At 36.9% G+C, this 24248-nt stretch overlaps 1 protein-coding gene across 2 annotated transcripts in view; it reads right to left on the bottom strand.

Annotated features, from left to right (window-relative positions):
- The window catches only part of PDE4D (phosphodiesterase 4D), a 340514-nt gene that overhangs the window by 256783 nt on the left and 59483 nt on the right, over window positions 1–24248 (bottom strand). The window contains exons 1-2 of one of the 2 annotated variants that reach the window (XM_018070370.2): window positions 22285–22529; window positions 21371–21632 (exon numbers count right to left, since the gene is read on the bottom strand). The exons of the other annotated variant lie outside the window; for it this stretch is intronic. Of the exons in view, the coding sequence (XP_017925859.1) occupies window positions 21371–21417 (47 nt within the window). The 5' untranslated portion in view covers window positions 21418–21632; window positions 22285–22529. Of the gene's footprint in view, window positions 1–21370; window positions 21633–22284; window positions 22530–24248 lie in introns of those variants that run through there. 2 annotated transcript variants of the gene reach the window in all.

Raw genomic sequence — 24248 nt, 5'->3', positions numbered from 1 at the left:
TAGTTTCATCTCTTAGTGGTAGTTATCAAAATTTGGTTGAGAAAGATTGTGTTTCCATTATATTCCCACACAAAGTGATAGGTACGAAGCCCTTGCAACGACATATGAGGCACAGCATTTGTTTTCTCTAAAAGTTTCTCTGCTTTTCTGAAAATTTCCAGAAGCCAAAAGCAAATAATAACAAAAATAAGTCCTTTTTTCTCTTTTTATCAATATCATCATATACGACCTTTTCTGTTTGAGCTGGATGCAGAAGTATTCTTGCCATCTAATAATTGAGAAAATTATCTATACCATTTTCTCAGGGAAAAAAAAAATCCAGCCAGATTTTCCTACCTACACTCCCCAAATAATTTCAGCTTTCCTATGAGTACCATAGAAAAATGACATATTCCAATCCACTCTATCTGCATGGAATCTTTCTTTTAACTGTTCCTTATTTCTAAGAGAGAATAAAAAGTGGTACATCAAAATTAAGCAAAATATCTTTGTCTCTCAAAAAAATGCTACCTAATGCACATTTAACCATTTATAATGATCAGTGTCAAGCTTAACCTATAAGTCTATAATCTATAGACTTATATTTGATTACTCCCTCAAACTATATTTTGATCCATAAGGCATCTTGGTTTATTATTGACATGTCCTAAATTAAAATATAACCCTGGAGGATTCTGAGGATTCTTATTTACTGGATCTCATCTTAAAAAAATCTGCACTCAAAAAGAAGTCTGGGTGAAATAAAAACTGACAATTTTTAAAATAATATTAATAGATAAAATTTAGTTAAAATTAAATATTTTAATTGGCATACAACTCTAAGATTTGTAAAAAAGATCTTCTCAAAATACTTAAGCCACAGAGTGACACTGGATATACAGCTTTATTAAGAATAATTAGTGTATGAAAACAGAGGCCAGTGTCTAATTCATATATATATTTAAATATTTAATCCTTATTACTCATGTCCAAGATAGGCTCAACAAAAAGCACCCCTTATGATACAATTATTAATATTTAATCTATAAGATTAATAATCAGCTCTGACAAGAAGAAAACAATGTACTTTAAGAACCCTGTTAAAAGATTTTTTTACTGATATTAGCTCTACACTTATAATGGGTATTATTAACAACATACAACTTTAGGATAGTTAATGTCTTGTGAAAGCATAGTTTCAAAATTATTCAGAATGTTACTAAACAGAAAAGAGTATGACCTCTAAGAACTACTATCCTTTTACAGAGAACATTATCATGAGTAATAAGCGCATTGCAGCTTTGATGAGTGTGAGCCTCAGGTCTCCCACAACACATGGTTGATTGAGTTAAATGCTGGGCTGTGGGGGGAATTTAGGTTTTTTCCTTGCACAGTATGGCAGGTAAAGACTAGACAATTTCTCAGAGCACCGCAGCTCGGTCAATATGCTATTTCTTATGTCCAGATGGGGGGCCATTTCCAGGTAGAAACACTAACGGTACTCAGTGTCCTGTTTATGACAATCACAGAATCATAGAATCAGCTGGGTTGGAAAAGACCTCTGAGATCATCAAGTCCAACCCTTGATCCACTACCACCGTATTAGACCACGGCACTAAGTGCCACATCCAGTCTCATCTTAAAAACCTCCAGGGACAGAGAATCCACCACTTCCCTGGGCAGCCCATTCCAATGCCTGATTACCCTCTCTGTAAAGAATTTCTTCCTAATGTCTAACCTAAACCTCCCCTGGCAGAGCTTAAGACCATGCTCGCTTGTCTGACTGACAGCTGCCTGGGAGAAGCTGTTTGACACAGCATATTTTGTTTCTTACTGCTAAAAGGTAAGATGTTTATCCTCAGGAATTTGTTGTAACATTGAAAAGTCTACAAGCAATCAGCTTACTAATTTTGGAGATAGCTAAAAGTATAATAACTCTAGACTATCACATTAAAGAAAAGCTATACAGACACAATTTTCAAATTCACAACCTGGAGTTTGGGACATAACATTAGTGCCTTGACTTTGACAAGTATTTAGCAAGCTCAGCTCTCCTTGACTCATGGCCATATTTTCTAAAATTAGAAATTGATTATTTCACTGGTTCTGAAAATCAATTTCTTGTACCAGCAAGTGGTTTTTTATTGTAGTTTATTAAAAAGAAACAAACAAAAAAACCCCTGACCCCTTAATTTTCTATTAAGCAGGGGTAAGGTTGCATTTTGTGGGATAGGTACCTGGATTATTTTAAATACCCACTTTTTAACCAAGATTTTTCATTCAAACATGTTAATTTCATTAGATCAGGATTTAGATAAGAAAGAAATTACAGTAAAGGGAAAAAGTGAGAAAACCCCACCCCACACATCCAGGGAAAAAGAGGCTAATAATGTAAAAACAACATGTTTTCTTAAATGGTTATTAACAAAGGTAAAATATAGACTGTAGGCAAACACAGGAAAACCAAACCCATTCTTTTTAATTTTCCCCAACCTGCCTCAGTATGTTGTTCTGTGTTCAGCAGTGCAAGAGGTTGGACCATGGGTTTCTAAGTCTCAGGATAAGGAATAGCTGGGTCTTTCAGTGGCAACATGTATCACTTTAAAGAGAAACAATTAAATGTCAAAGAAACCTAAAAATTGATTTGAAGCCGGTAAGCAATTGCTAGAGAAAAAGAAGGGCAAAGGGAAACACTAATAACACATGATGTTTGATAATCTTATAATTATAAAACAAAACTCATTCAAAAAAGTGTGAAGTCTTGGTTCTTCAGAATCAAGCCTTAAAAAAATTCAGTGCACCGATTACTTCACAATTTTCAAAGACACATAAGCCCACCATTTGAGAACCCTGACAAAGGGTTTTCATTGATGCCATTAGAAATCAAAGAGCTTTTTTAAATGTCAAAAAATGCTACATATAGAATAAAAATAAAATCAAGTATGAAGGGTGCTTTGCTCCTACAATTACAGTAATTTGTCATATACCTTTTGAGAAAATTTCTCTTAACGAAAATCTATCAGAGACAGCAACTATTTTTCTGGTGCTTCTGCAAATTGATTTTTTAACACTGGCACAATCTTCCAATTACCCACATTTGGTCCTTTTAAAGAATATCTAGAGCTCCTCATCCCATCTAATTCTTTTCATAACCTAATCAGGCTTTCCCCTAAAACTACCCTGAGCTTTTAGGTTTCCACAATATCCAATATCTTTTAACCACCTCAAATTGGAATTCTGCTTGGTCACACAGATTCATTAAATTACTTTTGCTTGAATTTTTGTTTGTTCCTTCATGACTGAGATGAGAACACAGCTCCTTTTTTATCAAAAAATTAGTCCGGGAAATCTGCACGATTCTCCTTTTAACAAGATGTGAATGTCAAAGTAAAGGGGCTAAATGATGACACAGTAGAAATGAAGTCTAATAACATTGAAACAGGCATCTGACGTGTTGCAAAGTTAAAGATATCATTAGGACTAGAGAAAGAGGAGAAGAGCAGTCACATGGGTCCTTAAGAGTGATACCAGTTACATTAGTGAGAATAATAGCTGCTGACGTCTCAATGAAATTAGCTACAGCAGGGCTGGATTATGAGGCACTGAAATAGTACTCAGAGAGCTCAGAACTGACCTATTAATCACATACGGAGCTAAAAAGCCCTGTTGGGTACTAAAAGCTCACCAACGAGAATGTAATTCACTAGAAACTTTTTGATATTTATAGCAAAAGTCTATACACAGAAGTAGGGTATGTGAGCAAAAAAAACAGTGAAGTAAGTATTCTGAAACTTCTACTGAAGAAATTGCATCTTGATTGAGTGAGGGAAAAAAACAAAACAAAACAAAAAATGAAAAAAACCCAGTAAATAAAGTTATAAGCTTGCTAGCTTATTATTTCCAGAAAATGTTTTCTCAAGAATCTACTACTTTTAAAAAAATTATAGAGAGAAAACTCTTTATTAGGTTCCAGCAACAGTCAGTATGTTTTCAATCTTGTATGGTTTTAGTATTGGTGTTCTATAACGCTTGCAGCAGGATGAGCAGCAAGAACTAGAGAGAAAAAATATATCAGAGGTTCCAATGTTGTCTTACGAAGAAAAGCTATAACTATTATATAGGAAATAAAAGTAACTGACAATATCATCATAAAAATACTAAAAATAACAGTGAAAAGTTAAATGCAACACAAATAAGCAACAAATGTACCAAACATTACTACAGAAATAAAAAAGGAGAAAGTATTCTTAAATATTATACAAATTACAGGTTTGAAACATTATCTGGAACTTGTTGAAAAAAGATCTTTTAAAACATCAATCTATCTTTTGTATCTAGTAAGGAAAAGCAAAAACAATGTAAGGTATTTCCATGTACACAAGTTAAATCAAAACAAAAACTATTTATAAAATTCAATGAGATAGAAAAAACACAATATGCCCATCACTGTATGTCAGATATTACATTACGCTCCTGACAGAATACACACAAAAGAACTAAGGTGATATAAAATTTCACTCAAATAATTAATGAATAATAAAAGCGAAAATTGGGCTTTCAGTGAAAGATATCCAAGTTGGTAGCAACTGTAGCATGTTATGGGAAAAAAAGCCTACTATATTTCTTTCAGTTACTTAGTTTATTAGAAAACATCAGAATTCAGAAATTACAGAAAAATATGTATTTTTTCTGGACATACAGTTTACACAGAAACTCTTCAGTAAAAATAACAGAATTATTAGATAGGTGATGCATAGATAATAAGCACATTGTATACTTTACATTTTATTTAATAGATTATAATATTTGGACTATTTTAGAGACATATTTCATACCATTTCAGGTTGAAAATACTTTAATTACACAGCATAGTGAAACTGAAAGCTACCATTATGTTCAATTATAGAAAGCAGTTGTGCTTAGTTGTGTTAGGGTTTTTTGATTCAAATGGAGTACGAGCCCTGTGTATTAAAAGATTATAAAATAATCTAACAGAGAAAAGAGAAAAAAGTTTCCAAATAATACTGCTGAAGTAAATAGATTTTTGATTCCATTATCTAATAAAAAAAGCTCTTGAAAATCAATTTGGATTATTCATAAATTATTTTTAATCTGTTTTTCTCACCAAGGTGAAAAACATATTGAGATAAGAAGCTACTGCTAAGGGTATCATAATTTATTAAACAGCTCTGCCATGAGACAATAGGATCTACATTTAATTGCTTCTGCTGTTTGCTGATTGCCCTATTCACCTTGATAGAGAACTCCTGTGGGAGCATTCTATGTAATATGTGATGGCTTGGTGAAAAAGGACAGAAATAAAGACATGCAAGATTATTATGTGGCCTAGTATTCAGGGCATTCTACAGGTCTATGGAGAAAACAAACTCTCTGCATCCTTGGGATTATTTTGGGGAAAGAAGATACCATCAAAAACATAAACTCTCATTTGAGCTTGGCAGACTGCTCCAGCACAGAACTACAAATCACCTTTTTATACATTAAGACTATTCATGCAATTTAAGATAAAAGTGGTATTAGTATTGACTGAAACCACGTTTCCAAAGAATGCATTTGTGCAAAAGTTTTCTACTGTTATAAATTCCATTTTCAAAGGTTTAAATGACTTTTTGAACTTTCTTCCCAGGTCTATTATTAGATGAATAATCTACTTTGTTTCCTTGTTTAAGTAACTTTAAGAAAAAAAAAATCTTTAAGAAAAAACTTTAATAAAAAATCACTAACCTCTAGTGATTTATTTTCAGAGAGGTAAATAATTGATACATTATTTTAAAAGAACAATATTAATAGTTAAAATAGAAAGAGAACCCAAATGGCTATCAAAGATAACTTAAAGTATACCTTAAGTTTACACATCTTATATATTACTTACATTACAGATACAATAGAATAACTATTTGAAATATATTAGTTGTAACATTAAATTCTACCAGATCCCTATTACTCCCAAAGTATAGGCCTCAGAAATGATAGATAATACTACTTAGTCATTATGTAAGAATACAGCAGATTAAAAAAAAAAAAATCATTCACCAGAAAGGATATTCTGGGTGACACTGCCTGTTGTCACAGGCTCCAAATTGTACAAACCTTTTCACAGCTATTTTTAACATGCAACAGTCAATTACTTCCATGCATTTCTCCAATATGCTATTCAAAGGCTGTTCAAGTGGCCAATTAAACCCCATTGATTTCTTCTATTTTGCCAAATAGGTATAACAGAGAAGTATTAGAAAATCCAATAGAACTGTAGCTAAATTTGCCTAGCAAGGTTGGTTAAACTTGCCCTTAAAACGCCAAGACAATAAAGGATCCACAGGCAAGACATTTTTTTAACATCTCAAGCACATCTTTATCAAGAGCAACTTTTCTTAAATTTTGGGGGCCTTTCTAAGAAGAATTCTCTTAGACTCTGCCATCAGCCATCTCCCATCACTGCAGATCCATATTTAGAATACAAAAATTACCTGATATTTGCCATTCAATTTCATAGTGCATGAGAAATTCTGATGTCCAAGTGTTGAAAATCTCCGTACAGTAAGAATATGTATCACTGAATACATTGTTATACCATTTCACAGAATCACACAGAATCATAGAATATGCTGGATTGGAAGAGACCTTGTTTATTTTCCTGTCCTGACTTCTAATGTAAAGAAAAATAATTCAACTATATCAGATTTTTTTTTTCCTGCAAAGGAAACTGCATCAATTCATTAAAGACCCACATAGAAATCTTGATTCTAGCTACCTAAATATTATGACAGTCAGGTGAAGTCCCTAAAAAGGGAAACATTGCACCTATTTTTAAAAATGGTGAAAGGAGGACTCTGGGAACTACTGACCTGTGAGCCTCACCAATGTGCCTGGGAAAATCATGGAACAGATTCTCCTAGAAGCTGTGCTGAGGCTCTTGGGGGACCACGAGGTGATTCAAGACAGCCAGCATGACTTCACCAAGGACAAGTTCTGCCTGATCAACGTAGTGGCTTTCTATGATGGAGCAACTACAGCAGTGGACAAGGGAAGAACTAAGGTTTTTATTTATCTGGACTTCTGTAAAGCCTTTGACACGATCCCCCACAACATCCTTCTCTCTAAATTGGAGAGAGATGGATTTCACAAATGGTCTATTCAGTGGATGAGGAACTGACTGGATGGTCTCATGCAAAGGGTAGCTAACAATCACTTAATGTCTGGATGGAGATCTGTGATGACTGCAACCAGTACTGTTTATTATCTTCATCAATGACACGGACAGCGGGATTGAATGTACCCTCAGCAAGTTTGAAGATGACACCAAGATGAATGGTGTGGTTGACACGCCTGAGGCATGGAATGCCATCCAGAGGGATCTCAACAAGCTAAAAAAGTAAATCCATGTGAATTTAATGAGGTTCAACAAGGCCAGGTGCAAGGTCCTGAATCTGGGTTAGGAAAACAACCAGCATCAATACAGGCTGGGGGATGAAGGGATTGAGAGCAGCTCTGCCAAGAAGGACTTGGGGGTGCTGGTGAATGAGAAGTTGGACATGAGCCATCAATGTGCACTCATAGCCCAGAAATCCTTGTTCTGGGCTGCATCAAAAGCAGCGTGGGCAGCAGTTCAAAGGAGCTGATTCTGTCCCTCTGCTGTGCTCTGGTGAGACCCCACCTGGAGTACAGTGTCCAGGTCTGGAGTCCTCACCACAGGAAAGACATGGACCTGTCAGAGTGAGTTCAGAGTAGGGCCATGAAGATGATCAGAGGGATGGGACGCCCCTATTACAAAGAAAGGCTGAGAGAGTTGGGGTTGTTGGGCCTGAAGAAGAGAAGGCTTCAAGAAGACCTTTTTGTGGTGTTTCAGTACTTAGAGGGGGCTTATAAGAGAGGTGGGAACCTTTTAGTAGAGCCTCTAGTGATAGGGCAAGGGGTAATGGTTTTAAAAGGAAAGAGGGTAGACTCAGTCTAGATCTAAACAAGAAATTTTTTGCAATGAGGGCAGTGAAATATTGGAACAAGTTGCCCAGAGAGGTGGTTTCTGGAAATATTTAAGGTCAAGCTAGAACAGTGCTCCAAGAAACATGATCTAGTTGAAGATGTCCCTGCTCATTGCTGAGGGGGTTAGACTAGCTGACCTTTAAAGGTCCCCTCCAACCCAAACCATTCTTTCATTCTGTGTACTCCCTCAAGAGACTCAGAACACAAGAAAAAAAAGTCTTCTTTACTTTTTTAAGACATACAAGCACATCTGTACTTTCTTCAAAGTATTCCCTAACAAATACTAATGATAGTGCAAAATTTATCCAGGATGCCAAAGCCTCTTTTGGTATCAGAAATACGACACATCTTAAAGCCTGTAGCAGTCACTGTTGCTATGAAAAATCTCATTCCAAATGTACTGATATCCTCAACTTATGTTTCTGAAATCTATAACTCAAGCATCTTGAATATTCAGCATTTTTAGAGCACTTAAAGCACTGGTGAAGAGGAAAGGAGAGTAGGTTTTTACAAAATTTATATATGCTTCTAATTATCTCATTCTGTGTTTTCTGTAACTGACAGTTAAAATACTGAGCACATTTCTAGTAAGGAAAATATTATATCATCATTATTCTGAGATGTTCTGGTGCTTTCCCAATCCTTGCTCTTACCTATGTTATTGATAATGTGGAAGAGTAACACAACTGGACTAGATTGCCATTCTGTGAGAGCATTCTTCTTCAAGGTTTCAGAGGCAGCTAAAGCACTTAAGATCTTTATGACGGGCTTTTTAAAATATTCAGAATATGATGTTTAGAGATAAAGTCTCTAGCTATCAGAGATATGGATTTATCATTACTGCAGACTCCATTCTGTTTCTGTCCTGAACATGTCTGCATGGATGATGTTTTGACTCCACAGTTTCCCACCCATGTGTATGTAACAGACTTCAATGGCATCATTTTCACAGTACACCTGAATTGCAATGAAGAATGCGAAGCTTAGACATCTCCCTCTCCAGTGACCCACCTGCAGAAACACGAGTTGAAGGTACAGGAGGCAAGAAGCACTAAGCTGACAGCAAGCTCTGCAAGGGTTTTGCCAGGCCAGCCACTGTCAGGAGTTGCATTGCCAGGTCACAGAAGTCCTTCCTTCAGCACAAACTGAAGGCATTTTCTAACCAACACTGTTGTATAGATGAAGTTAAGTTTTAAAACGTCTATCATCCAAAATTTGCTTGGAATTATAAAACAGGTTCCAAAGGTATAAAAAGGGGGGAATCAGATACATATGATCCTGTAGGCCACATTTCTTTAAGAAATCAGGAAAAAAACTCCCATATATAAATACTTTTACATATAAATTACAATTTCAAAGTACTTCTTCCTGCCCAGCATTCTGTATCTGCCCACTTGTTTGATACCCAGTACTATATACCATGAATATATGGAAAGCAAATGGCATTTCAGGAAAGCAGTGAACTTGAACTCACAGTCACAATTATGCTTACTTACTTTATATTTTCCATATATCAAAATCTTTATCAAAAGTACTACATAAGGAGATAACCAGATCTTTTATTTTTTGGAAGGGGGGGAGAGGGTGGCAGAAATTAAACATTTCAATGACAGTTGAAAGACTTTCAAAGTGCAAAGAAAAAGACTGAAAATCTTCATGTGTTTGGTTTTATTAGTGATTGGTTGATTTATTTATTTATTTATTTATTTATTCTTTTTAATACAAATGCCACTGCTTATCTGATCAGATCTTTTCTATTTTACAGGTTTTAAAGGCAGATTCAGATACATTCATGTATTCTGTTTCAGGAAGTTGTATAATTTTTCAAATCAGAATTTTTTGTTTTCATATATTGTAGAATGAATGAAACAATGGCCTGAGTATCTTATAGTAAGATTGCATTCAAAAATGTTCATTATGCAAAAAAAGTCTTACAACTTCTATTCATAGTCACTTTGCAAGGGATAAGCAATGCTGTAAATCATCTTCTCTAAAATCCTTCTTCTACTACATGGAACAAACAAGTGAGCCTCTAGCTGGTACAATCCCTACCTTATTATGACTTAATCTCTGATTCCTGCTTGGTTGCCATAAATAGGCAGATATTAGCTCAGCCACAGCTCAGCATGCATACCTTTTTGTGACTGTGGCATTTGCAGTGGTAGTTACTTCACCACAAGCCACATTTCCTTTCAAAATGCAATCCTATAGCAAGAAATATTATTAGGCTGCAAGGATTCTACCGTGTATACAGATTTCACTCTTGCTAAAGATACTGTATAGCATATAGCTCAACAACATATGCTTCAATGACTTAAGCATAACAGCAGTTAAAACTTGAAAATATTTATTATATAGATAACCACCATAGCACCCTAACTGTATTTTTATCCAGCTATAATGTCTAATATCCCAAACTAATCCCCCCAAAAAATCTGCCTAATATTGGAAAGGGTATTTCAGTATTTGTGGGCTGGATATTCCAAATACTGTTGGATTAGAAAGGGCAATACAAAACCAAAACCACAGCAGTACTCTCCTTTTCTGAGCAATTTCTAGGATTATTATACCTTCATGGGACAGGTTACTCTGCTACAGATATTCCGTAAGAAAGAACACTTTCTATGTCAGTTATTCAAAAGGCTTGAAAACTCTCTGCACAGTGTCTGCTGTACTTTCAACTTGAAGAGCTTTCCCAGGACACTTGAGGTGAAAAGTCCAAACAGTAAAAGAGAAAGAAAAGGTATTTGTTGATTCATAGCCCTCACCAAATCTCCATGTCAAGATCTCTGTGTTAAAGTACAGATAAGAAAACTACGCTCTCAGCATCTGAGACAACCAGTAAGTGTGGAAGGGCTGAAAGTACCCCAAAAAATAAGTGGACGTAAAGTTGGGTATCTCTCAGCCTGTACACAAAAATAGGCTTTTCTGTATGACACTACCCTAGCATTTAAGGAATTTATCTCCCACTTTTCTCCCACATATAAATTTCTTCATACCTCAAAACTCTAACTAGCTTATGGGGAAAGTGATAATTTTTATTTCACTGTGTCTGTTTGGTGTGTGTCCTATTTGGAAGCAAGAAGGTAAGACACTAAAAAGAGGACATTATGGATGCCAGATGAAAAACCGTCAGATAGTAGAATATATATGGAGCCAAATATAGAAAATGAAATTGTATGGCTAATTTGGAATGTCTGTAAAGGTTCCCACCCACTATTTACAAATTAAAATACTGAGGAAAGGCAAAACATGGGAGCCCAATAGAAGTTATAGGCCATGTTTGTTAGGGCAGTTATGCCATGAGACCCGTTGCATGAAATGATACTTTATAATGGGTACGAAAAAAATAGAGTGACAGATTTCAAGAAGGTTGCTGGGAACTTTCAGATCTTCCATGAGTTGAAAAACATTGGATGAAATACCTCTATCAGAGTTTAAGAATTAAATAAAGTATCTGAAGTTGGAAGCCTAAGTTATTATTTAGATGCCTAAATATAAATAAGCTGATGAATGGATGCAATCAAATGCAAAGCTAAATAGATTTACTTCTCACACCGGTACTTTTTTAGTAAATAAATCTGCTGTTAGAGGATGGCATGTACATGTACATTGTTATTTCACTAAATCCAACCTATTAAAATTGCTTTATTTTGTCCTTATTGTGTACATGATTTCCATACACATCTGAATGTATCTAGATATCACATGTTGTTCCTCTGTCTGAAGTTCTGAGAGTAGGTATGGATGACATACCTCACTCCTTTTTCAATTACTATACTTACAATACTAATTAAAGACAAATTAACCCAAGAATTAACACTGGAAGATGACACTGTTTAAATTACAGACCACAAAAACAAAATTTCACAAATGGTCCAAGATGCACAAAATCTTCAGCTTGGAGAATGGTTTGAGAGCAGCCTTGGGAAGAGAGACTTAAGGGTATTTGTGCACGAAAAGCTGAACACGACCCAGCAACGTGCACTTGCAGCCCAGAAAGCCAGCTTGTATCTTGGGCTGCATCAAAAGCTGTATGGCCAGGTCGAGGGAGGGATTCTGCCCACCTACTTCACTTTGGTAAGACTTCACCTGGAGTGCTGCAGCCAGCTCCAGGACACTCAACACAACAAAGACGTTGACCTGTTGCAGTGAATTCAGAGGAGAGCCACTAAGTTGGTCACAGGGATGGAGCACCTCTCCTATGGAGACAGGCTGAGAGAATCAGGGCTGTTCAGACTGGAGAAGGTTTTATAGCACCTTCCAGTACCTAAAGGGGGCCTACAAGGTAGCTGGAGAGGGACTTTCTACAAGGGCATGTAGTGATAGGACAAGGGAGAACGGCTTTAAACTGAAACAGTAGAGGTTTAGATTACATACTAGGAGGAAATTCTTTACTGTGAGTGTGGTGAGGCACTGGAACAGGTTACCCAGAGAGGTTGTGGACTCTCCATCCCTGGAGGTGTTGAAGACAAGACTGGACGGGGTTCTGAGTAACCTGTCTAGTGGAAGGTTCCCTGCTCATGGCGGAAGTTGGAGCTAGATGAATCTTTAAGGCCCCTTCCAACCAAACCATTCTATGATTCTATGATTTGATGAATTAAAATGATTTTAAATTGGTCAGTATTTGGTAAACATAAAAAATATCAACTAAAGTTCAGATCCACCAAATCAAATTTAAAATAGTAGTCAAAAACACAGTTAGCCTGCTATTTTTAATATGTCTCAAGTATTTAATTGTACACTAAATGAAAATAACACTGCAATCAATCATTTGACAACTAAAATCTACTCACTTCCCTTAAGGCATTATTTGCCTACAGAGAATATAGATGGGTGGGTTGTCACAGATACAACAGCAAACAAAACCAACTTTTGAAACATTTCTTCCCTAGTATCCATATGTACATATCACTGGGGTCTATGAGCCTCTGTGCTCAATGCTTCTACTGTTACCAGAAAGCCTATTTCACCATGAAGGGCTTGCTCAGTTCTGAATTTCCAAGATCTGTTACAAGTGAGATGTATATTTTTCCAGTTTAAAGGAAGTTAAACTGAAAACTTTAAGTTGTTTGTAAGTAACCAAGGGTATACTGATATCAACAGAAAACAAGTCCCTCTTAAAAACCCTAATGGTTTAAGAACTTGTTCTTTAAAATCTGTTCAAATAAATTTGTAAAGAACAATAAATCAATTAATAATGCAGAATAAGACACACAAAAGAAATGGAATATAAAATGGCATAAGGAACATTTTTTTTTCTTAAAATGTTCTAAAGATCATATTATTGTTCAACTAGGCATAGAACTGACCCTAGAATTTCATCTAATGACTGTTGTGTCAAGCCCTAAAACTTGTGAAGGACACGCCAATGTTCTGTTAGAGTTACATCCATATGATAATACATATTATTTAATCCTTAGCTACTGACATTAAAAATGTGTCCATATGTGACCATTTGTTAGTGGCTGAAACTAAGAATGTGATCAGTGTTATACAAAAATCATTAAAATAAGGAGCTACATTTCATTGCAGATAGAAAGAGTAAAGTTATCTTTTTTCACCTCTATAAGAATTCTCTGTTTTCATTAAGGGAACAAGCTAACATCTGCCATACCAAAGTAAACCAATTAAAATGACACTATAATAATGCAATCTAAACCAATTTCTTCAGACAATTGAAAATATGAAGCCATGACACTTTGAAAAAAAAAATTGAATCTTCCACATTTTTTGCAATGTTACTGAATAAAGCCTTTCCATAAAATTTAAAGTTGTGGTTTAAGTAGACTAGATATCATCTTTTTGAGAGACTAACTAAGCCAAATAAAACTAAAGAAACAGATTCCTTCACACAGCTGAATTGGAGACTTAGGTATACTCAATTTAACTACAGCTTTCCAGAGTTTGAGTAGCTTTAATATTCAGGCAATTGTTTCATTTAGTTCTCAAGAGCAGGAGGGTTACTGCCTAAATTAGACAAAATACAGACTTTCATACCATTTTTTCATACACATTTTTAAAAACAGTAATAAATTCTCCAGTAATCCAGGAATATCAAGTTAGCCAGTCTTAAAAGTAGAGAAATAAATGCCCCTTCTTTCTGCTTACATGTTTCCAGTATAAATGGATTGGACACTTAAAAATAGTTATCAGTTTCCTACGAAAAACTGTTCATGCTTTTTTCAGATACTCTGCCTGGTTTTATCCACTCCTTTGAAGCCTTTAATTTTGTGCCTTCATTTTGCTAATTTCACAGAGTGAGTCACACAGGGAAAATTATTCTGTTTATTAATATCTACTGACAAGTAGCTTTTACTGGAAATATTCTTATATTTTGTAATGGTTAAAATAACAATTATCTTAAATCATTCTGCTATGATCAAAGAGTTAATTGAGTCACAAAAAATATCAAGTATGATGTACTCAATTTAGGTTTCAGGCAATACTGAATTAATATTAGCATAAAAATTGCCATTTAGTGTAGTGTACCAGTGACACCTATTTCTATTTTAATGAGATGAAAGTATAATAAGCTGTAAATTATAATTCTTAACCAGCCCTCTTCATTTTTTGTCAGCTTTCAACATTTTTTGTCATTCTTCTCTCTCCTCCCTCTACTCTTCTCCCTGCCCACAAATACTGAGTTGAAAATATCAGAGAAAATAGTCAGTCTCCACTTACAGACATGGACAATCCTTTGGTTGTCTCTGCATGCCAAATAAAAGGATTTCGAGTAAACGTGTTAATTTACCAAAATATTTAACACTGTAATTTCTTTTCCCAGTAGTAGACAAATTCCTTAAGTGAACTGCTCTGTGAATGAAAGACCATATGCACGAAACTCAGGTCAGAATGTTTAGAAAAAATATAAGCACCCAGAGATCTACTTACAAAATACTTTGTAAATGAAAAAGTATAATTAAGTAATATATAATTGATCATGTTTACTGTAACAATAACTTAAACAGTTTTGAGGTTTTTTTCTTCATTATTAAATTATACTTAGGACGTAGTGGCGTCGGGTAATTTTTGATGAGTCAAACTGCAGCAATGGATTAACTCTTCCCAAAGACGAGAAAACAATCCTTTGTAAACAGGTAAGAGTGAAAAGACTGGAAAGGAACAGAATGAACACTCAACAGGTTTTTTACGAGTAAAAGAATCTTCAGTTTAGTTTTTACTACTGTGACTTGACTTTCCAAGAAGATATAATCAGGATTATACACAGCAACAGCAAGACTTCCTGCAAGTTTACAGGATCCTTCAAGAAATAACATTAATTTAGCCTGAAAACGACTGGTTAAAAGATGTACTCTACTTATAATGAGACATAGTGTTTCAAAGTGTTTTCAATACAAAATAACAAAAACTGTAGTGCATCAAAAGGACCAAGGTAGGAAATAACTTCATTTACAGATTATATGCTGAGGACAGAAGAGCAAAAGACAGGGTTTGGCAAGATCCGCATCCCAAAAATAAAAAAGTTTAGTTTGACTCAGTTGTGGTAATATAAATATGAGTACAGTAGTAATCCAAAAATGCAGGTTATATGATCTCATTCTGGAACAATAGATTAAAATCCCAACAGGATACTCATCTACACAAATTGAGCAATAACAGTTTATATTAGCTCATGTAGTTAAATTATCTTGCCTGCACAGAAATTCTGCATGAAAAAGTGCCATAACTATTGTATGGAAGACTACAGAGCACTTCTGTGGTGAATGATGTAATTTACATATACAGATATATACCTAACCTACTCACTAGGGGTGCTGTCAGACTTAGCTAAGTAGGACATGTGGAGTATTTTCAATTTTTCACATGCAAACATTACAGACAGTCAAAAGACTGCTAAGATTAATAATAAACAAAGGAAGCCTTGTCCTATTTTGAAAACAGTAGAAATTATTTCATTTCTTCCCTGATATTCATCATGCTGAATGCTGGTTAGGTGCTACGGGGAAAATAAGGTATTAGAAATACAAAGGAAAAGGTTTAAGATACCTTGAAATGAAACTCTTTGTTTCAGTCAGTATCTTACTACATCTTACTTCACTCATTCTAACTTGGGAAATAAACTTTGACAACGCCTGAAGGCAAGTTACACCTGTCACTGAGCATAAGAAAACAGAGAATAAGGTGATCCTTCATTTTTAGCAGTACTGTGAAAATCTATTGGTCACAGAGACCAAAATTCTTTGGTCTTAAACAGATTGCTTCTGTTCAAGAAATCTCGATTCTTTTTTTCCCAAATTCAGATTCAAATTCAGATTTCTAAAGGAGGCACTGAGATATTCCTCTACGGCTTTTATGTTAAGTATAAAATATCTGAAAAACTAGTTAAATATGTGTTCAAATGCAGTTAGGAAAGAAGCCTTTCTTCTTTCCCCACTATAAAATACAAGTATTTTTAGAACAGGCAGATGAATAAATACCAGCATGAAACACTGAGGTTAGAAGTGAAGAGTTATGTCATAGTAAAGAGAATGGCATAGCACTGGTCAGACTCAGTTCCCCGTAACTTCGTGAGCTGAGGTGACTCATCATGTCCTAAGAACATAAAGAAAAGCTGATTTTATGTATTAGCATAAAGATCTTCATCTACCATCAGTTTTCTTCACAGTTACACATTCTATTTTTATGAAGTGGGAGAACTTACTTAACAATGGAAAGCCAAACCAAAATTTTGGATGGCTGAAAATCATATAAAGTTCCATAAAATGTAAAAATAAACAATTTAGCATGATTATTTTAGAACACTGACAAAAACAGAAGACAGGACCTTATTAATAATTGCATTAATTCAGGAATTTACTAATCACAGAACTATTTAGGTTGGAAAAGACCTCCAAGATCATTGAGTCCAGCCTTTGACTGAACACCACCTTGTCAACTAGACCACAGCACTAAGTGCCATGTCCAGTGATTTTCTGAACATCTCCTGGGACAGTGATGTGCCCACCACTTCACTGGGCAGTCCTTTCCAATACTTTCAGTGAAGAAAAAGCCTTTCACTGAAGAAATTCTTCCTGTACTTCCCCTGGCACATCTTGAGGCCATTCCCTCTTGTTGCCAGGAAGAAGAGACCAACACCATCTGGTTACAACTTCCTTTCAGATAACTGTAGAGAGTGATAAGGTCTCCTCTGAGTTTTCTTTCGTCCAAGCTAAACAACCCCAGCTCCCTCTGCTCTGTAGCCCTTCTCTGGACTCACTCCAGCACCTCAATGTCCTTCTTGTACTAAGAGGCCCAAAACTGGACACAGGATTTGAGGTGGGGCCTCACCAGAGCCAAGTGTAGGCACTTCCCTGGCCTACTTTTGCCGATACACGCCAGGATGCCATTGGCTTTCTTGGCCAGCTGGGCACACTACTGCCTCATGTTCAACCACTGTGGACCAGCACCTCTAGGTCTTTTTCTGCCAGGCAGCTTTCCCGCCACTCCATTCCCAGCCTATGTCACTACCTCAGGTTGTTGTGACCCAAGTGCAGAACTCAGCACTTGGCCTTGTTGAACCTTGTACTGTTGGCCTTGGCCCATCAATTCAGCCTGTCCAGACCTTCTGCAGAGCCTTCCTGACCTCCAGCTGAAGACCGGGTAGATAACATCCACAGCCTTTCCCTCATCCACTTAGGCAGGTCACCTGGTCATAGAAGGACATCAGGTGCTCAGGCAGGACCTGCCTTTCCCAAACTCTGCTGGCTGGTTGTCCTGTACAAGCCACGTGATCACATTCAAGATGATCTGTCCCATGACCTTCCTGGGCACCAAGGTCAGGCTGACAGGCCTGTAGTTCCCCAGATCCTCCTTCCAGCCCTTCTTGTGGATAGGTGTCAAATTGGCCAAACTCCAGTCATCTGGGACCTCCCTGGTTAGCCAAGACTGATGGTTAATGATAAATTTCGATACTAAGATGCTCTTGAAAAATTAGTCAGTAATAAAATTAATACGAGGCAAGGAATAACATCTATAACCATGCATTTGCATTGCTTTTCATTAAATATATAGAGCAATAATAGTCAAGTAAATATGGTGGGATTTCAAAGCAACCAAAAAAGGATTATTTTTTTCTTTACCCATTGTCTTGGTAACCAAACTAAATTTCATTCAATCCTAATAGGCCAAAAGTTGGTAGAAAAGGATGAATAGTCATAGGTTACATTTTAGATTCTGAAGTCAATATATTCACCTGTGGATTAATTTCAAATCTTTGCCAGTTTAAAGACAGCTATTCTTGGACATGGGTTTCTCACATCTGTTTTCCTTATGGTAAAGCTAAATGACACATACAGTATTTGCTTATGCAATTAAGCAAGCTAAAATTGAATGCCATGTTTATCTTTATTTGGTTTGTCATCACAAATGCAGATAAAATGTAATGGAAAGGAAAGCTAGGTTACATAACTCAGCAGTAAATGTTTCTAAAATAACTGTCAGTGTGAATGGCAGTAAGCTGTATACTGTTAATACATAATTTATGTTGTATGGTGTGTAATGCAGTAAGTTGTTATAAAATCCCACTCCTCCTACTATCATCACAAATGTGTCTCAGTATTTCTAGGACTAACTTCATCGTCATCCAAGATATCACTTGCCCCACTCACTGCACCCCTTTAATATAATTTGTATTTACTTCTCTACAATCCAAACTCTTTGAAACAATTTCAGACAAAATACCTCTTTTTTGTCTATTTCAGTTTCAGTTTTATACACCCTTTAGAGTCCGTTCAGATCAAAGTTACCCTTATCTGTCTGATACAGTTGTGCCCCCAGTCATACTGCCTTGAAACATATAGCTGCTTGAAACATACAGTATTTTATAGCTGCTTTTTGCCAGCAGTCAGTTCCTACCTATTGCTAAGGTTACCAGGAGGGTTCAGATACTGGAATTCTCACTACATGTCCAAAAGCATATGGGTTCCTAACCAAATTCTGCTCTCAGGGCCATCATTCTTTCCCTAAATCCACATACAGGGCCTAATGCAAAAGGCACATCCACCCCTTGACTACTTACACAACACTAAATCCTGAATATTTGAAATAACACATTATATTTTAAAAAGGTTTATATTTTTATTCCCCCCCCCAACTCTTTCTCCCCATATTCCACGTGAGACAAACAAGAACTGGCACATGAAGGCATACTGCATGTCTCTAAAGTATCTTTAAAAAGCAACATCTCTAAGATACTGAAAATAGTGAGTCCTACTTCTAAAATATTTGTTTCTGTATGTACATAGAGGTTACAAATATCATGATGCATATAAGACTGGCCACAGAATACCTTTTATGTGTTGCATCAGCATTTTGGAAACATTATTAAAGACAATCAACTAGTATTTCTATTGAATAAACACAAAATTATTTGTGTGCCATGAAAGATATTCTTTATCTTCATTGTCATCCTTTAAAGAACATCTGAAAGTAGCATGAGAGGACATTATATATATATATAAAACTTTTCTTCATGACAATTTGTATTCACAATAGAAAAGGTTGACATATCTTACAGGCAATGCATGGATTTTTGAAGGTTCTGAATTAAAACAAAAGCAATGACTGGCAGCTTAACACCCTGGCACCTCTAAATGCTCCTTACGGAACTACTGTAGCATGAATAAGCAAATTTGCCAGTTCTCCAAGAGTTGAGATGAACAGCTAGAAACATCTGCATTCTAAATCAAGGTCTGTGATTAGGTAAGCACATACGCAGGCATAGTATGGTTTGCATTCAGTTAAATTGCAAATATAGCACATATCATTATCTTCCTACATCTTCCCAGTAAACACTTCTGCCAGTCTTCCCCAAACAAGGCTTCACATAATGTGACAGACAGCAAGGGGCTGGCAAGGAAAATCAGGTAACCAGTTTTCAGAGAAGATAAACGGAGAACGTCTAGGTTGTCCCAAACCTCTCTCGGCAGACTTCAGGGCTCATGCTTGAAAAATGCTTAGTCAGAAGATGAACCCCAGGGAGTTAAGACATGCATAACATATTTTTTCTAAAAGTTCTTAAAAAGAGAGTTAAGTCATATTCTTAGGAAACAATGGAAGCAGTCCCCCTGACAGGTGTATGGGCACACCTGCAGTGTCCTTTCCAGCACACTCTGATAAGGAAGACTAAATACATCCAAGACCTCGCTGTTCATTGCTTAGGGGATACGTTTTTAAGCCGGCCCTCAAGGGATGTTACAAAGCCTGAGACAGTCCTACGGCAAGGTTATAAAAAGTAATTAGGAAAACAAGCAGAGGGGATGAGAGCGACTCCCCCTCAAGGTCCGGCCCGCCGGGCACCCCACCCCCGCGTGACCGCGGGCGCGCGAGCCCCGCCATTGGGCGCTCGGGGCAGTGGCGGCGTTGACGGCAGCGCGGTCACGGCCCGGCTCGGCCGGCCCCGGCGTGTCCCCGGCGCTCCGGAGAGCGCGGCCGTGCCCGCACCATCCCCGGGGAAAATCCGTCCTCAGGCTGTCCTGCAGATTCTTGACGCGCAGAGCCTGACGCCCACTGAGGGAAAACCTGCTAAACAAACACGCGCCCAACCCCTCAACTTGGATGTTTGTTTTCTTAAAATAGCTTCCATAACTTTTCCTTCTAATATTCTGAAAGACTCAATATTTACTCAAAGGGCAAGTTTCATGAGGGAATATCTTTGCCTTAGTTAAATTAGTCACTGAGCACTAACCAAGACGTTGGTTCCCAACATCAGGAGCAAGGCATGACGCAACAACCACTGGTAGCATTTATATGCAAGTTAACTGCACTGTATTGCAAGGAAAGTAGAAAGGTTTTTTTCAGTCAGGAAGAACTATAGACACCAGTGATTCAAAGAGGAACCAGATGTTTTAATGATGATAAAGGGATTTTAATGCTATATGATTGACTTTCAAGCAATCACATTTGAGAACCTACCATACAAAGGCATTTATTAAAGATTACTGAATGCCCATATGAATGAGCGTTTTTTCCTGTTTTCAGGTCACTTGAAAGTATATATATAAATAAGTTTCAGGACAAACAAAACAATATCATAGGGGGACAATATCTCTGCTATTTCCTTCAAGTCAGGCTAAGAAATAAATGGGGAAAACTGTTCCTTTGATATAGGAAGAAAACACATCTCCCTGCTCAAAATACTGTTACCATATAAGAAAACACGACCATAACAATACAGTTCTTATAACTTGCCTATTTTGTAAAGGCAAAGGAGTGCCAAACTCATATTACTTCATCACTACTATCTCTGTAAGATTTTAATTTTGCTCATACCTCGATTAGCCCTTTTTGACATTAATTTAGGGAAAAACATAGCAGCTGGTATTTGCCACAGTATTTTGCAAAGAAGCATTTTGCGTCTAACAGTCTATAATGTGTATTGATTACTCACCATATCCATGAATGCCTCCTAAAGGGGAAATTATTCACATGCATCATGTTCACAGATCTTCCAACATTAGCGTTTTCCTTGTCAGCCAGATTTATCTGTTATGGTATTCATAGATGCATGCCAGAACAACTGCATGAGCAGTCAACAGCAGGGATTATTGGAAGAATTACTGTAATCCACAAAAATAAAAATTCACAGGATCCAATGAAAGACTTCTCACAGGGTTTTCTAGGTACACGTCCATCCATTTATGCATCATTTGCTATTTTAAAGAAACATTAAATTAATCAGTATACAGAAACTGTTCTGACAATGCCAACAGTTTGCCTTGATAAAAATCCAAGTGCTTTGACTGTGAATTAAAGCATCTTCATGTGCAGCATTTTGGACAGTTGGAAAAGGTTAGTGAAAAGATAGTTTCTTGCCATCTGTGCCAAATCAGTGTTTAGGGAGAGATGTGTAACTTCAGATTGCTTTGCCATGTTCAGAAATGAATATTGCTTTTTCTTCTTTCTTAGACACATATTCATCAGTGATCAATTTAATGCAGTTCTCCTTTCTTACAAGCCCAGGGAATAGGATGATGTTAATAGCCTTGTACAACAACCCCAAACTTCTTTGAATTTAATACTGTGACTTTGTTTCTTTAGCTAAGAAAGAAAGAAGTATGCTTTTTGCACTCCATAGGACAGGACTACAGTTAGATAACAACGAGAGATGTGATCATATTGTGACCAAATTCATTTTTGCTGTCTAACCCCATAATAAGCCTGCATGCTCCCTTTAAGTAAAATGACTAAGCTATCGACTCTCACTGCAGAATCTAGTTCTGTTTTGGTGTTACACTGTATATAAACCCACGTGCATCAATTTGTAGTGGCAAAACGAAAGCAAAGCTATAAGTCTCGTGTTACCTAAGCATTCTTTCTCTGCTGTCCTTTTTTTTTCCCAATTCAGGTCCTAGACAGTAGTTATCACTCCTTACGGTCTGGTAAGTATCCTCGGAAAGATTCTTAAGCCCAGGCTACAGAGACGGCGTCTATTTTGAAGCAAATTCAGAGTCAACAGGCTCTCTCTTCCTTCTCCCGGACGAGAATTTCCGGCCTCCCCTCGGGCTCCTGGTCTCCCCGCCCAGCAGCAGCAGCGGCAGCCCCGGACAGTGTCGGGCTGCGTGGCACTGGCCCTGCAGTAGACTGGGCTCGGCTGCGGAGAGGGCTCTCTGCCTGGCAGAAGCTGTGCTGGCGTCAAGGGGGCCCTCTAGGTGGGTTCTCCCGGCACCGCGCATTCTGCCCTGCCGCTCCCGCCCGCCCGGGATGGAGGGGAAAGACGGGGCACTGGAGAAAAAGACGCGGGAGAGCCTTCCTTAGAACGGCCTGTGCCTCCCGGGGAACAAAGCACTGATGATTTTGCATGGAAATGCAAAAATCTGCAGGAAAAGAGGCGCGCAGAAGCAGAATTCACCTTGTGGGTCTCTACCGAAATGTAAAACAAGCTTTTATACTTCAGTATGTCCGGGTATACATTGTTCACTTGCCGTCGTTTTTAAATAGTTTAGGCTGTACTAAGACTTCTTAAACTTCCAAAGACCCCTTGTCCTTTTGGGCAGGAAATCCTGGATTATGGAAGCCAGCTGCAACTTCTATGACATTAAAACGTGTAATAAGACTTTGTATTTGATTAGGGTGTGGGTGAACTTGGGAGTCACATGATAAACTACTGAATGTCACATTTATATAGATGCTTTTTCCTTAAGCTCAGTTCTGCTGTTCGTCACAACTCTACAATACCCCAAATGAGCCCTAGTAGACTTGCTTCCACTCTGAAAGAAAAATAAAATATTAAAGTACTTGAATGTCAAGTGTATTGACAGTGAAATGGCATTTATTTCAATCACGTAATAAAAAGGGAGCATTTGTATATTACTGTACTTTGAAGATTTGAAGCACAAAAGTAGAACAGATTCCAAAATTTAAAGGGGATCTAGCATCATTTATGTTCTACTAATCTACACAGATGGGGTTTTCTTTTTTTGGTGTTTAAATACAACCATGATAGAGACCAGACTCTGAGAGTTACAAATAATGAGAATGAAAACTAGCATTTTTTGCTAAGATTACAAAACAAAATATATAATCATGTTCAATGAAAGTATATATTCAGTGTGACTTTTAAAGGGAACAGGTAAGCCGTTATTACTGTTATGCTATGTTCATGCTGTATGTAAAAAGCATGCCCATTCCACCCCTCCCAATTAGTTTAGGAATTTATACCAGAGACATTTGAAAAGCAAGCAAACAAAAGTCTGAAAGCTGAAAGATCATGTCATTAATCTGAATATGAGAAAACCCACATCTATTCCAGTTGTCTGTTGCTTTCTCTAAGCTAGATATGGTTATTATGAAATATTAACTCCACCAAATGCTACACAAACCTGCACCATCATCATTATTTCATATTGCACTTGTCTCACTGCATACTTGCCCAGTCACTAACGGGGCACTGACCTTTTCAACACTAGACTTACGTAATGACTTGTACTATCTTAAGAAAGAACTTCTCGACACTGACCTGTGTCACCTACCACATTTGAAACCTGTGAAAGAATCTATCCTGCATCTGTGTTACAATCTATTTGGTTTTATTTGGTATTAAGTTCAGCACAAACCGTAGCACCCATTGACTCAGCTAATTTCATTCAGAAGCAGAGTTGCAGAAGGAGTGTGGGCGTGTATGAAGTTACTATACAGTATTACAAACCAGTTAAAGGACTCACCAACAGAGTGGAATGCACAATATATGGGCTTTCCAGAGCAGGATTAACTTAAAGCTAGAGACTTTAACCAGTAGAGAATTTTTGTTACAATTCCAGTAGAGGTTG

Source organism: Manacus vitellinus, unplaced genomic scaffold (genome assembly GCF_001715985.3).
Source record: "Manacus vitellinus isolate BGI_N305 unplaced genomic scaffold, ASM171598v3 scaffold_18_pilon, whole genome shotgun sequence".
Lineage (NCBI taxonomy): Eukaryota > Metazoa > Chordata > Aves > Passeriformes > Pipridae > Manacus > Manacus vitellinus.
The sequence above is the reverse complement of the archived record's forward strand: the minus strand, read 5'-3'. Positions and strand labels throughout refer to the sequence as shown.